The sequence below is a fragment of the Pterocles gutturalis genome, unplaced genomic scaffold (genome assembly GCF_000699245.1).
Source record: "Pterocles gutturalis isolate BGI_N339 unplaced genomic scaffold, ASM69924v1 scaffold16709, whole genome shotgun sequence".
NCBI lineage: Eukaryota > Metazoa > Chordata > Aves > Pterocliformes > Pteroclidae > Pterocles > Pterocles gutturalis.
This window is the reverse complement of record NW_010128554.1, coordinates 12,750-29,618: the sequence shown is the minus strand read 5'-3', so window position 1 is coordinate 29,618 and position 16,869 is coordinate 12,750. Positions and strand designations below refer to the sequence as shown.

General features: G+C 36.3%; 1 protein-coding gene across 1 annotated transcript; it reads right to left on the bottom strand.

The window, feature by feature from the left end:
- Window positions 1-542: 542 nt before the first annotated feature.
- On the bottom strand, window positions 543-16,572 carry CNOT6 (CCR4-NOT transcription complex, subunit 6). The gene is given in 11 exon segments (XM_010079674.1): window positions 543-2,839; window positions 3,479-3,681; window positions 4,316-4,546; window positions 5,504-5,658; window positions 6,387-6,541; window positions 7,053-7,210; window positions 8,654-8,722; window positions 8,811-8,915; window positions 9,889-9,974; window positions 13,769-13,944; window positions 16,423-16,572. Coding segments are annotated over 11 exon segments (1,674 nt in total). The 5' UTR covers window positions 16,546-16,572; the 3' UTR covers window positions 543-2,626.
- Between the last annotated feature and the right edge of the window lie 297 nt (window positions 16,573-16,869).

Here is a 16,869-nt window from a genome sequence, read left to right as displayed (position 1 = left end):
TTTCCCTATATTCAAAATATTTCTCCTTCCTTCAGCACCCAAGTCATAGCTGCAGTCCAGTCAAAACCCAGTGAAGTCAAAGGAGTGTCTTCAATGTATTCAGTGGGTTTTCGATTGGGACCTGACGGACTAGTATAAAAGCTGGAGGAAACGGTTATTTCAATGGACCCTCAGACTGTAAGGTGACTAAGCAGGAATAGTTGTGTCTCCGAAAGCACAAGGGGCCATATTTTAACATGCTGTCATAAATTCAAATATTTTTAAGACTAAGCAATACAGGAGAACACATTGGATAAAGCTCAAACCTTTAGAATCTAACAAGTGCACTCAAGCTCCAGCATCTATTAAAGTAAATTATCCCCCCTCTAAGAAATACAAAATGAGTAAGTGCTTCCCTTCCCCTTCTGTAAAGCTTTCTGGACTCGTTACACAATCCAGATAATCAGAAAAGAAAAATAGTTTGCTCAGTTTTTGACAAGCTAAATTGGCTCATCATCACTGGAAATTGTCATGATGTACATTACCAAGACATCATTAAGGAAACATGAGTAACACACCTTTTATTCACACTTTACAAAAAAACCCAAAAAAACAAACAGAAAAAAAATAACACTACGCATTAAGTCTACTACAGCAATACTACCAGCATTTCAATGTACTGATTATAAACTGGACATGTTTGGTGTTTTCACAACTAAAACCAGAACAAAATAACCCCAAGAGATCAGGTCCCAGACAAGGATTCAAGATCAAAATTTCTCCTATTGAAATTTTAAAACGTACATTTTACATATCCGAACTGTTTGCAATTTTCACTTTCAGCTTAAAACAGAACGGTTTGAGCACACTTATGTGCTGACTACTTTTCCATAAAATTTTGAATCATTATTACCAATCCATTCTCTTATATATAAAAATTCACAATATTTAGAAAGTTTTCTCTTAATGCTCAGTGTCCTTTTGCTTCCCTGCCCGCAGCTGAAACAAAAGCTGTTTAAGACCAAGCTCTCTATCTGCATTTTTAAAATTATTTTACATTGATTATTCAAGTTGTATTACTTTAAGGAGAAGATAAATTCTCCCTTTTAGGATACAAATAGACAAGTTAAATTTGTAAGCTGTTATATACTTGGCTTCATGACACAAATGGCACTGAGGGTACACTATAACTTTAGTCTTGCTTGACACTTTAAAATAAGACTTGGTCACTTTAAAAAAAAAAAAAAAAATGATCTGAAGAATTGTCTTTGGGACCTGTATTGAAAAACGCATTTATTTTACACTGCTTCATCAATAGAAAATGTAGGGTCAGGGTTTTATTCTTCAAGGAATTATACTTTCTGAAACTGAGGAACACACTTAAATGAGAGAATTCACATGATAGTAATTCTAAGTGGGAAAACCGGCACTGTGCAATGACACTGAAAGAAGCAGTGCATGGGTATTAGAAGCTAGAAACTGTGTACCCATAACCTGAACATGTTCCAAAAGTGTGATATTCAATGCTTCACAAAGGAAAAAAAGATGCCACAGCTTATACAAAAGTATCTTCATAAAATTTTCACAAGTGTTAACATTATTTAAAAAAATAAAAGAGGATGCACAGGATCTCTCTGCATGCACAGGCAGTGCTAGTTGAGAACAAATTTAAGCAGGCACAGTGGAGATAGGACAAGTATTTAAAACAGAAATGAAGAAGCTGTACACAAGTATCCTTAAATTTTACTTCAAAAGTTAGAGATGAGAAAAATATCTGAGTGTATACACATCAGCAATAACTTCCAATCCGTACAGGTCTACTTATATTCACTGCTTAGCTTATCTGTTCTGCGAGAACTCTATGCTTTTCTCTTTTTTTTAAAAAAAAATCAGAAATAGACAGAATGTATTTAGTTATCTCTGTAAGATATTAAGATTTTATAGGTTTGGATTTTAAAAGCAACGTTCTCAATTGAACATAAAAAGTAGTACAAAAGGGCTAACAAAACCCTAACAGTGCAAATCATTAGCAGAGAAAACCTGTGACAACCTCTTTTACAAGCTGGCCTTTATAACACATGAAAACAGATAAAAATTTAGCCTTAGTTTACAATACAATCATTTTCCAAATCTGATTTTTCTTTTTTTAAAGTACAAAATCTCATAAATCAGGTTTTCTGTTGTTCATATACAATCAATAAAGGCTAAATTCAAATTCTATATTTTACAAACAAGTCTGAAAAAGGAGAGAGTGAAGTACGGAAGAATGTTCTGTGGATGTTCCTACTGGCCTCAAAAAAGTAGTGCTACAGATAACTGTGCAAAGAGAATATACTGTATAACAATTCCCTATGTCAAGGCATGAAAATGTCACGTTGGAGAAAAGAAACAAGAAGGTTAATTGTAACGTATTAAAGAAAGGTGCAAATGCACCAATCGCTGTTGAACAGTATACAAAGTATATTGGGCTCAGAATTGTGTCTGTTGATAGCACCTGGCTTTTACTATGTCTTTAGCAAATAATTAGATTTAAGATTAAGATTATTAAGAAAAAAAAAAAATCCCTGTTGGCCATACCTCACTCCTCTATATTCAGATTTTACAATTGTACAAGTTAGATTGAGGTTACCCTCTAAAATGTACTTGACTACCTCCTGCCAGGGAGATGGATTCCATTTACAGGAGGCAGGAAAGGCAGCAAAAGCTCCAGTTGTGCAAAAAGTGAGAAGTGGTCAGAAGGGATGAGTGGATGTGGACAACCACTTATATTGTTCTCTATTAACCAATGATGATCCAAAGGTCCAAGAATGCCAAGTATGTTTAGCTGAGGTTTAGAGTAGAAGATGTAGTCAATAATACCCTAAAACAAGAAAAGAAGTAAAATCAATTATTAGTATATATTTTTGATATATTGCTCCAAACGAAAGGTGAGCTCAGTATTAGGAGTAAGCAAAATTCTACCATTCCTTCTCTCTAGCACATCAACTTTGGAGACTTCTACTTCTTATAACCCATGGGTTGCTCAATGTGGATTAGGAAAACAGAAAGTCCACCTTGTATCACTTCTGCTTTGCTTTTGCAGGTTGTCATTTCCAACCTCCTTAAAAGCTTCAAATTGTGTTTCTCTGATTTTGAAGAGGAAAAGAACCACCTTTGCTTCCCCTGGGCAATGGAGCACTGAGAGTTTTCTGGTAGCAACATGGAGTGCCCCTGTTGCACTGTATTAAGACACAAAATCTTCCTATTTACAGGGAAGGTTAACAGCATGCCAGCTCCTGCAAATCTGTTACAAGTTACTAACAAGAAAAAGGAAAATCTGGTTTCTAGGAGACTGAAGTGTTGGGTAATCTGGTTTGCTATGTTTTAAATATAAACTTGGTGAATTTACAGTTAGCTACCCAATCAGATAAACTTCTTTGGTAAGCAATCTTATACTGTAAATCATGTTAGTAAAACCTCAAAGTGGAAAACTTTTCCAAAATAAGAGCCAAGTCCTTACCTTGAAGTCAAATGTGTAATTTGTATAAGGCATTAGACCATTCTCATAGGCACTCTTCAACTTGAAACCATGCGTAATTCTTCCATTTGTTGTTCCATTTTTCCCATTACAGCTGAAGTTAGTAAGACTTTCATTGTATCTCAGTTCCTTAAAATCTTTGTGGTTTGTTTCCACTCCACCAGTGCTCAAGTACTCAACAACACCTATTAGGAGAGACACACACACACAAGAAGTTATTAACAAGCATTCAGCAAATAAGAGTGTGTAGGTACTTTGAGTCATACATGCACCTTTATGCTTTATATAAGCAAAACCTTAACATATATATAACAGCAGTTGCTCTTATAAAATATTGCAAGACTATGTATGTCAAGAGCAAATGTCACCTAGAACGGAGAGACATGCTTTGATTTGAAAAAAAGAGAAGGTTAATCAGGAATAGACTGGGGAAGAAGATGAGAAAAGTAGAAGTAAAATTCTAGAGGTGCTAGGGAGCTTATATCTGGAACATGTTTTCTTCCTTTCCATTCCTGTATTGTAAGATAACAATTAAAATGTTTCTGAAAGACCAGACACAGCTATACTACTACATAGGCAATAAGGTCACTCACAAGAAAACCAGTTCTAACTTTCCTCTCTTCCTTCCATATTCTTAGCACCTTTAGAGATCATGGCATCAAAACACCACATTCCTTAAGTTGAACACTCCTTTAAAAAAGTGAGACCTTAAAATTTAAATTGTTACACACTTGAAACAGTCTGGAAAAAAAACCAAAACAAACAAACAAACAAAAAAACCCCAAACAAACAACAAAAACAACAAAATAGAACTCTTACCAGAGTCTGGTAGAGAATTGAGATCTGCACACAGTACAAGTGGAATGGTTCCAAGTTCTCCCGAAACACCAGGTTTGAGACTACGAGAAGCTTTATCAATAATGTTCTTTACCTCGGACAGGAACATCATAGTCTGAACCAGCTTCACATCAGAATATTCTGGGTCCCAATGCATATGTGCATTAGCTACAAGAACTAGCTGCTTTTCCATTCCAAGATGTGGCTTTCCAGCTAAAATTTAAAATCAATTATTTACCTTACACGACCAGCAACAGAAAACACTACTATTGAATTTTAAACAAGACGTTTGAGGGGAAGAAAAATTAAAACAAAACACTAGTATGATCTGAAGAAGGTTAATATCATTTAATTGAAGAGGGTCATACAACTCCTCTTACATCCACTAATCGTTTTAGTTGATAAAAATACGAGGGATAATTGTGTTTCACATTCAAGACCATTAAGAGACAAGACTATCCTGTTACAGGTAACGCTTACGTATCTAAGAATACTGTGAATTAACATAAATACCAAATACTCCTAATTAGAGACAAATAGTGTAATTCTAAAAAATTACAACGGTTTTCCTTAGGTTGTGATAGTAAACAGGCACCGCTCATATCCTATTAGGCAATGAGCTCTGAATTTTAAATTATCCACATAATAAGGTACCTCTCTTGCTAGAAGTGCTTCTTAAAAGGCTCCTTTGTTAGAATCTGAATTAATAAAATCTTATTTGGATAAACATAACACAGGCTGAGTAGGTACCCACTGCCATCTTATAAAGCCAATTTACATTTCCTAAATTAAGAATGACAGGGCAGAACAAGCAGGTTGTATAAGCATGACAGTGAAGAAAATCACAAGCTAAAATGACGCAGGTACGTGACCCAGAAACACTGACTAGCATCAACTGACTCTCTGATACCTGTACATAACTCCAAGCAAAAATCACACAAAGTCGAGTCTTAGTACTTTTTAAGAAAAAAGGTGTAAGTGGGAAAAATATCTTCATCACTTAAGCAACACAACCCTTCCCCAAATCCTCTTTGGAAATAAATTCGTCTGATCATACAATATTCAAAGTTATATTAATTTGTAGAACCTAGTTTCTCTGGTTTATTAAGTCTTTTTTTTTTTCATTTACAAAATACAATCTATTAAAAAATTAAACTAAATAGGACTTACATGACATTTCTATCAACTCCTTTCGCAGTTCTAACAATACTGCAACCCCAATGTTATCTTTTGTCATAACTCTGTTCAGCATAGCTTCCGAACCTTCCGAGTTTGCCATAGCTAGTTGATTGAACTCAACAGTATGTTTTTGAACCAAAGTAAATCTGGAAGAGAAACATCATATATATTTTCCCAGCAGCCAGATACAAAAGGAAATGTTATAGATAGTTCTGCTTTTAATTAAAGCTCAAACACATTTATGATGTGAAAATCTCAGCCAATCACGTAGTTTCATAAAATCCTAAACTGAAATCAAAGGATAGAGTTTTCCTAGCAATTATTAGATATTTTACACTACCTTAGTTTCAATTAAAGGTATTTTATTCCCAGAGAGAGATAGAGAGAGATTGAGAAAGTATAGGAAAGAATTGCTTGTTCGTAATTCTGCACCAGTTTCTAGTTCAAAGATGCAGGTTTAATAGAGAGGGACTAAATAATTTTTCTGAGCCAAATGGTATCAAACCTGGCACCTACATTTACTAATAGTAATAGCCCTAATAGTTGGGGGACACACACTCAACAATTGAAGTATACTTTAGTAGATCATCAGAGAATGCAAATTTCTGTATAATTTAGTGAACTCCTAACCTGCGTTGCTCTAACAGAATGAAATTTCAACTTACACAGAACTTCAGGGTAAAATTTTCTGTTGCTAGTTATGCAGAGAATGATTTCTCTTGTTCTCTTTCCAGTAGTAGGAATGCTCTATAAGAAACCCTGCAGCTACAAAAAGGGTGAATAATGCCAAATTGTTTGAGCTATAGACTGACCTGAGAAATTAGGTGAAAGAGAGCAAGACACAAGAGAAGGCTTTGCCAAACACATCACTTACTTTTCTGTTTTGAAAAATATTGCACAACCATCAACATGCTTTCTTTCCTGTTCTGACATTGTCCTAGCTCTAGATTTTGGACTGAAGAATCCATTGTAGCCACGTTCTTTCAATTCTACCAGGAAAAAACTGTAGTACTGTTCCGTTTCAACCTCCTATAAAGTTATAAGACAGCACAGCACGAACGTACTATTAGAAAAATACAGAAGACTTGATATTATTTAGAGTCTTAGAAGTGTAAATCACTTTCAAATGAGATATAAGGGGGAAAAACAGTATGAATTAAGTGCATCAGAGAATGCAAATTTGAGGCCAATATCCCTATTTCAAGAAAATATAAATGAATTTCTGTAATCCCCAGAGTTATGATTATCTCAAGCCTTTTATTTGAAAACATGTCAATTATAGCCCCACATACGCAGGCAGGCACAAAGACACCCCCACGTACACTTCTTTGATCAGCAGCTGCTGCTTCACATTCCAACTGTGTGGGCTGAAAAGCATTCTTTTGATGTCAAGCAACAAATAATGTTCTAAACAACACTTCTTTTTTTCATTTGTTTTCAGGAGGTTTTGAAAACAGACCGTTTGCTGTAAATACATTTAATATAGCAAAACCAGCACATGGGAATAGAAAAGGAAAAGAAAGAATAGTATATTTTTTACCTGAAGACTTATGATGTCAGCATTGCAGCTCAGGATTTCCTGCATAATGGCTTTTTTTCTGTATTCCCAGTTTAATGCCCAAGATGGACAATAGCCATACAGCTGCCGAGTAGCATATTTATCACAGAGTACATTGTAACACATGACGGAAAACAAGGCTGTAGAAAAATAATTTTACTTACACACTGACATATTTAAAAAATATATATACACAATTATGTTCTTCACTTTTGTCTTCTGAAAATTTATCAATTCATGCTTCATTTGCTTCAGTTAAAACACAGCTTGTGGATCTATACTAAAAAAACCCTTTTAGTTCCAAGAAGATAAATTATGAGTGTGGACTTACGGCAGCTGTCTTCTAGTATTTAATTAGAAAACAAAACCCAAACCTCCTCTTTATATGGTTAATGCAGTAAATAGCATAAAGTACATCTGCGTGCTAAGTGGTGCTCTACTGTGAAAAGCCTAAAACAAGATAAGTGTATTTGAACACACACTTGCTAACTACACAAAGGTGTGCAAACACTTCAAATAGATTATTTAAAATTTACCTTAACTATTACCACCACAAACAGATCCATAGGCAGGGTAAGGATCCCTTCACACCATGACAAAGTATGAGCAAAACAAAACCCCAAATGTTTCCACCTAAAAAGCTTACAATTCAGGTGCAAAGACAAGAAACAGCTACTCTCTGTATTCGTTTCAACCAAGAGTGATCATGAGACAGTTTGGGGCAACTTGACAGGTAATCCAGCAGCATGGGGTTTTGTTTTTTTGTTGGGGTTTTTTGTTTTTAAAGAGCACTGAGGAATTTGCAATATGACAACGAGATACTTGGAAGCTTACTGGGAGCCCCTCTCAAACGTGGTGTACAACGCAGGAAAAAGAAACAAGAGAGTTATTTGATGATTTAGCAAATCGAGGCAAGAATCCCAGGCTGATTGGGGGGGTCAAAGCCCAGCATTTTGAAAACAAATAGGTGACAGCAAAAGACAAGCTTCATTATTACCATCATGATCTCTGAAGCAATCGCCTTAATAAAATCAATAGGGGAAAGGAATGAACACCAGGCCTGAGAGAGAGGACGCTGCAGAAATTGAGAAATGCACTAAGATTTTTTGGCGTGTGGGTACATAGAAAAGGCTGTATTTTTGACAATTCATGCATAAAGAAAAAAAAAAATCAGTAAACAAATAAACATGACCTGAATCCCAAGAGCAAAAAAAGTGCTGAGTCAAAGATGATACACTGGTTATTTAAAAAAAAAAAAAAAAAATCTACATTTTTTGGGAATTATGCTCATGTTCTTCAATTTTTTTTGGTTCAACAAATGTTCATTTGAGCCTGTTATAATTCCACTCTTTAACTAATTTTGGACAACAGTTTCAATTCCTGTGAGGAGGACATTAATTAAAAAGAAATTACTTTATAGTAAAAGATGAGTAAATCTGAAACAGGTGTTCCACTTGAGATACAACTACTTCAGCTGGCTGGTCAGCACTGCAAAGATGACTGGTTAATTTAAGCATCAATTTTTTTTCAACAGATAGTAAAAATCCACAGCTTTTACAAGAGGAAAAAAAGTGTTACAGTACCTGTTGGTCTCGTACGGTCTGGTTCTTGCAACATAATCCAAGATCTTGGAGGTGGTTGTTCTGTTGAAACTGTGGGAACATTTTAAAGGAGAGATACAAGTGATAATCACATTTATTTCACAAAGCAGAAATAAATGTTTTAAGAATGATCACTTACTTCTTTTTGCAGTACCTGCCAAATTATCAAGCAAATAGTTCAGTAGCCTTCGTGTCCCATCTGGTTCCTGATAAAGGTTCAGAATATCCTGTGTAAGTGGATTTCCTGCAAACACATTTACAGAAATACTGAATAAAATATATAGAACCATTACGAACTTCTGCATCAGTGTTTAAAGCTGGCATCTCTGAGAAAAGATACTGCATCTACTATGAACTACTTGGAGGTTTCAAAGATCAGGTCTTCAGTCCCACAAAGCACTAGATGTGTGAACAGCTCTAGTGAAGTTAACCACATTCCCTCCTGCGTCTGTCTCCCGATTGACCATCCCAAGGGTGGTCGCTGGATCTGACAGTAGGGAAGAACTGGTGTGACACAACATGCAGGCAGAGCTGATGAGGCCAAACACAGGAGCCACCTCTGCTTGTTTTGCTCGATGCAAGTGAAACATCCACCATCAGTTTATTTGCCAGTCAGATCTGAGTAGAGTCTACTGCCTGCCAAATGCATAAGCAGATAGTAGAAGTTTTCCCAGACAATGCACATTGCAATTATCCAGTTTTAAGGAGGAGAAAAACAGACTTTTGACACTTAACAGTGTTGAGAGCATTGCATCACCCAGTGCTCCTGATTTTGTGATACAAGTTCCCCCAAAATCAGCAATTTTATAGCTAGAATCCATACAAAGGAAAAAAAAGATTGGAAAAAGTTTTAAACTGCTGCCTGCATAAACTGCACCGTACCCTACAGCAGTACAAAGCATATTCCCTTTTTGGTTGAATACCTACAGTTCACTGCAGACTTTTTTTTTATTTATTTAAAGCAGCACTCTATCCAACCCCTGTGCAAACAACAGAAAGCTGCTTCTCACGCTGCAGAAAGAGAAGCAAACTTCCTCATATCTGGAGTGCTTTGCCAAACTCATTCTTTTCTTAAATAACCCCTAAATAACAGTATTTATTATTGTGGAGTAAGTAGCTACATCTGGGATTGCTATTCAGTAACAACATTCTACACCCATTACATCTCATAAATTGTATCATTACAAAGCATGGATACCAAGAAAAAGTAGTGGTACCTTTCAGACCCAAAGTCTGTAACTGGAACAGTTTTCCCAGCTCAAAAGGTAAAACTCGTAACAGGTTGTTATTTAAATGTAGTTCCCTGTAGAGAGAGCAAGAATCACATAGGGCTGAAAACAGACCAATGTTTGTCTTCAGCAGTACAGTCCAAGAAGTTTAACTAAAAGAGAAACAATATACTAGCAAACCACAATATTGAAAAACTCAAAGACTAAACAGCAACCGTTAGGGAAATCCCACTGTACGCAAACACACACACAGAGACAAAATAAGTATTATGCTGAAGTACAGAAGAAAGTACCTGTTTGGCGAGTTCATCTTAAAAAGTCCAAAATTTTGTAAACATTCGCAATAATTAAATACTTAAATAACTACAAGTGATGAAGCAGTAACAGCTCTGACAAAACAGACCATGAAACAGTTCAGCAATGACTAGAGGCCAAATAAAGGGAAATTATATCCCAGAAAACAAATAAGCAAAAAATCCCAGATCATAGCAGTAGAGTTATGACATTACCACATAATGGTCATTTACTTGTGTTTTTGGTTTGGTTTTTTTTTTCCATAAATCCAGTGTTAAGACAAAATATGTGCTTTTTAACTTCCAAAACCAATATGCAGACAGGAACAGAATTCATGTCTTGAATTCTGATATCCCAACTAACTGGGCAGAGAAAATGGACTTGTCAGGAGCTTTTCACTTTGTTAAACACATTTCCAACTAAGCAGTGAAGACTTTCTTCGCCATATTCAATATAAAGTTGCTACTTGAAAGAATTTACAGCTTGGTGGTGCTTAGAGACTAAAAAGTATTTTGGGGCAACAAAAAAGGGGGGAAAAAAGAAAAAAAAAAAAAAGGAAATCTGGATTCCAAGAGTTACTTTAGCTCTTTTAGATTTCTACAGGACAGCATTTGAAATGAAGAGACACAAGTCTTCTTCTAGCCTTGCATTTCAAAAGTAAACTCTGCTTGGTCCTTCCCTAACAAGGGCTTCCTGAGAAATTCTCTCTGTTTCACTGCATATTTAGAAACCTTGGTAAAGTGGCTTGTTTTACAGACACACTGGGGTGTGGAACAGTGGAAAAAAATACAGGAGGGGGACTTTCTTTTTACTTCACTGGGTTATCTAGAAATGCCACATCATTGCTCAGCTGATTGCCAGACTATAGCACATGCAGCCAACTGAGGCTTTTTTTGTGTTGTCTTTTTCAATATAAAATCCCACAGACAAAAGCACATATTTTAGAGAAAAACTCAGAAGCCCACTGTGTCATACCAGGGTTTCTAAGTATGAATGAGGCACATGGCACGTAGAAAAGAGGATGGAGGGGTTTAAAAGAAAATCAACATCTCCCCTAGTTCTCAGCACTTCCATAGACATTTGAGATGTAAATGGCTATGAGTTTTAGGGATGATATTCTATACAAGACTATAAAACTACTAGTTTGTTCTTTAGCAAGTTACTTTATCCTCTGAAGAGTTTTTCAAAGCACCGCTGAAGTCTAAAAAAAGTTACGCACTAATTATGAAAAAATATACTAAATTCTTCTAGAGGAAAAGCACCGAGCTGGAAGAATGCCACAGTAGTAGGTATCATTACACTTTCTCTCTTGGATGAAAGAATTATTTTCTCTAACAATCCTTGCCTCCATGGAACCCACCCTTCTACACAGCAGAGGGGATCACAGCAAATCCCACTAGGTCTTTCACGCATTTCAAGAGAATGTTTTACAGCTGAGCTTTCCAATATAACATCTTACAGTGTTTATTTTTCCTCCTCTTTCCACAAAGATCAGAAACCTTACTGCTCTCTCCAACACCTCTTTCTTCAAGCCCCTGCAGTAAAAAGGGCGATTGAAGGAGCCTCAGGCAATCTTTGCCGTAGAGACCAAACCCAGAGCTCCAGATGCAGGAGCTGGCAGACCTGTTATCAATTCTCAAGTGTGAGAGCACAAGTTATTTCCATGGCTCAGGATATCAGCAGTGCCTATCGTTGAATTACCATTGGTCTAACAGCTTCCCAGAAGCTATGGGAAGTGTCTGCAGCAAGAGCCAGCCTGAAACATAAAACTCCAGCACAGCTGAGACCTGCAGAGTGCCATCATGCAAGATGCACTTAGGGCTTTTTCTTCATTCGTGGATCAGCTGCAATTACTGAGGACAGAGTGTGCAGTGGATTAACGCACTAGCTTTTCACAGCTAGAGATCTGGATTCAAGTGCTATGTTTAGGTAACAAATAGAAAACTAGTGTGATCCTAGACCATAGCCACATATTTCACAGTCACAAGATGTAGTCTGCTCTACTTAGAAGAGACTTAGGACTTGCAAGAGCTGAAGCTTCATAGAATCACCCAAAACAAATTGGGAAAAGTGTTAGGAAGAAGCCGTAATATATCTTTTGACACCACTGATGACTACAGAGTGCTAAGATAACTCCATGTCATGAGTATCACATTTACAGAAACACTTTAAAAGGAAAAAAACAAATGAAAAGGATGCTGATGAAGTACGAAGATGAATTTGAGAATATTCCAGTAAAGTTAGGACTGCTAGCTCACAATACCTGAGCAGTGGATAAAGGAGGGAAGAAACCTGTTATTAATAACTGCTTTTAATTTAAATAGTAATGCAAAGCTTTCTTTAGAACCTACTACTTCACAAAACTATACAAAACACTAAAAAACAGATGCCAATTAAGCTCTAAAAAGCAAGGTCCCTTTGCTCAGCCTCCAAGGTTGAGTCTTTAACCGCTTTGGAATTTGAGCCTTTAGTACCAATTTAATCAGCTAGTTTAATCCTCCCCAACAGAGTGGACTTTTCTAAAGTAGAAGAAAATGCAATGACTGATATTTCTGTGTGCAAACTTGCTTTGCTTCCAGTTTCATCAGAGCTGTGCTGGCAGCCCAGTTCTCTATTGTCTTCTTTTTTACTTCTAATAACATTCTTGTTACTTTTGGACTCAGCACTTTCTGGATTTGAGAAAGCTGTCCATGAATGTCTTCAAAATTAAAAGCAATGAAAGCAATTACCAGTAATTGTCTGATAAACCTAAGATAAGGTTCTTCCTTTGGGTCAAGCGCTAAAGAACGTTGCCTATAAATATTTACTCTTCTATAAATCATTTATAGATTTACATAACAGTGTTTTTACAAAACTAAATGCCACAGACTTCTAATCTAAATAGTCATCACTATGCATGTTCCATTTCCAAAAAGAGGTATCATTCCATGCAAACTTTGCACATCTTGGCACTGTAAAAATTGAGAAAAAACAAAAGGTACATTTAGAACACTCTTTCTCCTCCCCAGTTTGCACAGGAATAAAGTTACATGATAGCAAATGTGGGAAGGAGACAATGTTAGACAAGTTGCAGTTGTTATAAAATAAACAGAATAAGAACTATTGTTAAGAATAATTACTGAAGATTAATAAAGAGGAAAAAATTGTAGTTAGCATTACGGATATTTAATCTGACCTTTTTCCTACCTTAGCAGGAGCCTAAACCTTTTTTGTGAATCAGTATTTCTTAAGAGAAAAACACCATGTAAAGATTTGTAAAAGAGTCTCGAAAGAGATGCATAAGAGAGGAAACCTGACTTGGAAAAACATAAAATGGGTGATCGCTATCAAACTGAGTACTTCTGAAGCTCATTCGGTAGTGTGGTTCATCGGAACAGGAGATCACAGAAAAACCAGCATTGATACAGCTGCACAGACCATACCAAGTATTCAGGAAGACAGATAAAAAGAAGTGAGGAGAGGATAATTTATTTATGCTTTTCATTTACTAGAACGTAAAAATTATGCTGAAATTTAAACTGCTGCTACAACAATAACAAGAGAACAATTTTAACTCTGGTTAAAATGTACACACCTGAGTGACACCATGTTTCCGAGCTCTGCTGGTAAACTGCGAATTTTATTAGAGGACAGGTCCAGATATACCAGATTGTGAAGCTTGGCAATGTCTGAAGGTATACGGGATAAGGAATTGTCACTGAGATGCAAAGCTGTCAAATGGGTCAGTGTCCACAATGACGAACTTAAGCTCTCCCTACAGAAGGAAGATAAAAAATAAAACATTTAAAATACATAGGTTTAGCAATAATTACACATTTTGTAATTACTTGGGAGTTGGGGAGGGGGGTGTCGAGGGTGAGTTTTGTTTAGGTTTTTTGGTGCTTTTTATCATTTTATTAAATGAAAATTCCATTAATTGCTGATTCCATAGCTCAAAAAAAATTGGCAATACATAAGAGAATGTAAGGTGTTGCTAGGGATGCTTAGATTGTTTTTTTCCAAAGCATACTTAAGGTTTAAACATCTGTCTTTCTCAAGTTCCATACAAAACCAAACATATTTACTAACTGACCATGAATTCAATAATTAACATAGGTGAAAGAAACAGATTTTTTTCAATTACAGTTTGTATTTGGGGTGAAAGATGCTTCTTCGGTTTGCCCCTTATTTCTGTGCAATGTCTTTCAAACCAAAGATCTTTATTCTTTGGCATTAATCCAGCCAAGAATAGACAGAAGCACTATATTTAGGGTGACTAAAATGCTTAGTTGAGAACATGGATTTCCATCTGGCATTCAACTAAAAGCAGCATAAACTATTGCCAGATATTTTTTTAAAATTGTATGATTTTTATATAAACTGAAGGGTGGAAACATGGATTTGTGTGACAGAATCAAGATTTTCACATTGTCGCATGCAAGAAATGTGAGATACCATCAGAAAGTCTCAAAACATTTCTTCTCTCCAGGATTTTTTCCCCAGGAGTGGTTCCCTTTTCACTTACATAAGTCATTTCACTGTACCAAAAGCATTAGAAGAAGAGTACCAACACCAGCTTCTCCAAGGAAAAAAGTTACTTGCAACAGCCTTTAAAAACCCCACCATGACTCACCAATATTAAGAACAGTCTAGTTACTATTATACCAACATGCACACATTGTAATTCCTTTCCTTAAATGATTTCCTTCAAAATAAAAGAAGTCATATTTAGTGCCTGGGGAAAGCTACACTGATACATGTGTATATGGGACTCAGTCCCTGGTAACAAAAGGTTTAATGCAGGTATCATTTCCAGTGAGCTATAAGATGGTGAGCAGCATAAAAAAAACCTGCAGTGAAAAAGCTCAGTGATTTAAATGAGAGCAGTTAAAACATTTGTAGCTTTCAAGTATTTTGCAAGGAAAAGACAATGTGAACATTAATTAAAACAAAAACATTGTCACATTTTGTAAGGCAAATCCATACAGTTCTTAAAAGATTTATGCTACTGTAATGCTCACTAAGAAATTTTTTGAAAGGTTTTAAATAAACATCAATAGTTCTTTGCATTTTTTAAATTGAATTAACATCTCTTCCCCGCCCCCCAATGCAAACAGGTGACTGTGATCAAAGAAACCCTTGCAGCTGAAAGGATTTCCAATCAACATCACTGATCCATCCTCTTCACTACCTGCACCTCTGTTGGCTGGAATCAGTCTACAGTGAGATTACCAGGCATGAAAGGAAAGAGCCACCACTTAACGCATTTCCTGTGCAGAGGCAGCAGATGCCCGAGTGGATATCCAAGCCTAATGCTGACATATAATGCTGATTCTTGAAGCAGCATTTAACTAGGTTTCTGCATCCGTAACATTCAAGTAAAGAATGTTATTCACTTGTTAAGGCACGTGGCACTTGAAGCAAGACACAGATTCAATGATCTGGATGGAAAGACTCTTCACAGTTCAAAGACCTCTATTTGTATTCTTCCTTCCATAAATTTCTCTGTTGCAGTCCTTTAGAAATATCACATCGCCATTTTTGCAGTCTCTTAAAGAACCTTCATATTTAAGCAAAATTTCAGCCTGACTTTACACCACCACCAAGTAATTTTTAAATTCTTAAAATATTTGCTTGAATTTCCTTGAAAACACACTTCATGTAGCAAAATCAAGAGAGACTGGTGTACCACACCAGTTGGGATTAGTGTTTATGAATTCTGACCACTCTCTTATTTTTAAGAAAAGATCCAAAAGTCAAACAATATCTCAGAGCTAGCACGGTTCTTGGAGAATCTTTTTCATCTTTTTTTTTTCTCTTTTAAATCTCAAGAGCAGAGTAAAGATTTACAACTGCTTTTAAACTGAAAACTTCCGCTTCGATAGAAACCACACTGTCATGGAGTAATACAACATTGTTGTTGCACTACTTAAAGTAACAGCTTATGTCTATGTATCATCCCCAACTTCATCGTCTTCTCTTTGACAAATTAGATCTTAAATCCATGCTCTCACCCACTCCATCTTCTTAAAACACAAAGAGCTCACATCCATATCCTAATTTTCCTGACTTTCCTGCAAGTTAGGTTTCCCCACCTGCCTCAACTTACCTCTCCTACAGCTCCCTACACTATTCCAACCCCGTCTCTTCCCCTGACACACCCAGAGGCTGGCAGCTGCTACACTGGCTCACTTCAAGGCAGGTAACTCCACTCCAGACTTCTTGTCCAAGCCATACTACATAGTCTACTCTTAACTTGCAATGAGTTCAAAACTCAGGACCATTCCTCAGTTTCTTACCACTTATTTCCAACTCTGCCCAGTGTGATTTCTTTCCGTTGGCTGCTTCCTCTGAGGACATAATTGTGTACATCCTCCGTGGATCAGGTGGATCGTACTTTTCCTTGTTTTGAGATATAAAGACAAATAATTAAAGATACTACATACTGAGAATTCTTTAAAAGGAAATTTCCATTTCAGTCAAATTTTGCACTGGATGTTTGCTGCAAATAGTTTTCAAAACTTCAGATAAAGACAACCTGTGCCCATTTACAAACTTCAGTGAGTGGGAAAGACCGCTGTGAAATAGAAGAACACAGAATCCTAATGCTCCTAGAATGGCAGACAACAGCCTAACCCCCCACCCAATAATTAAAAAAAAAAAATAATCCATAAACCAACATAAACACTGTGAACC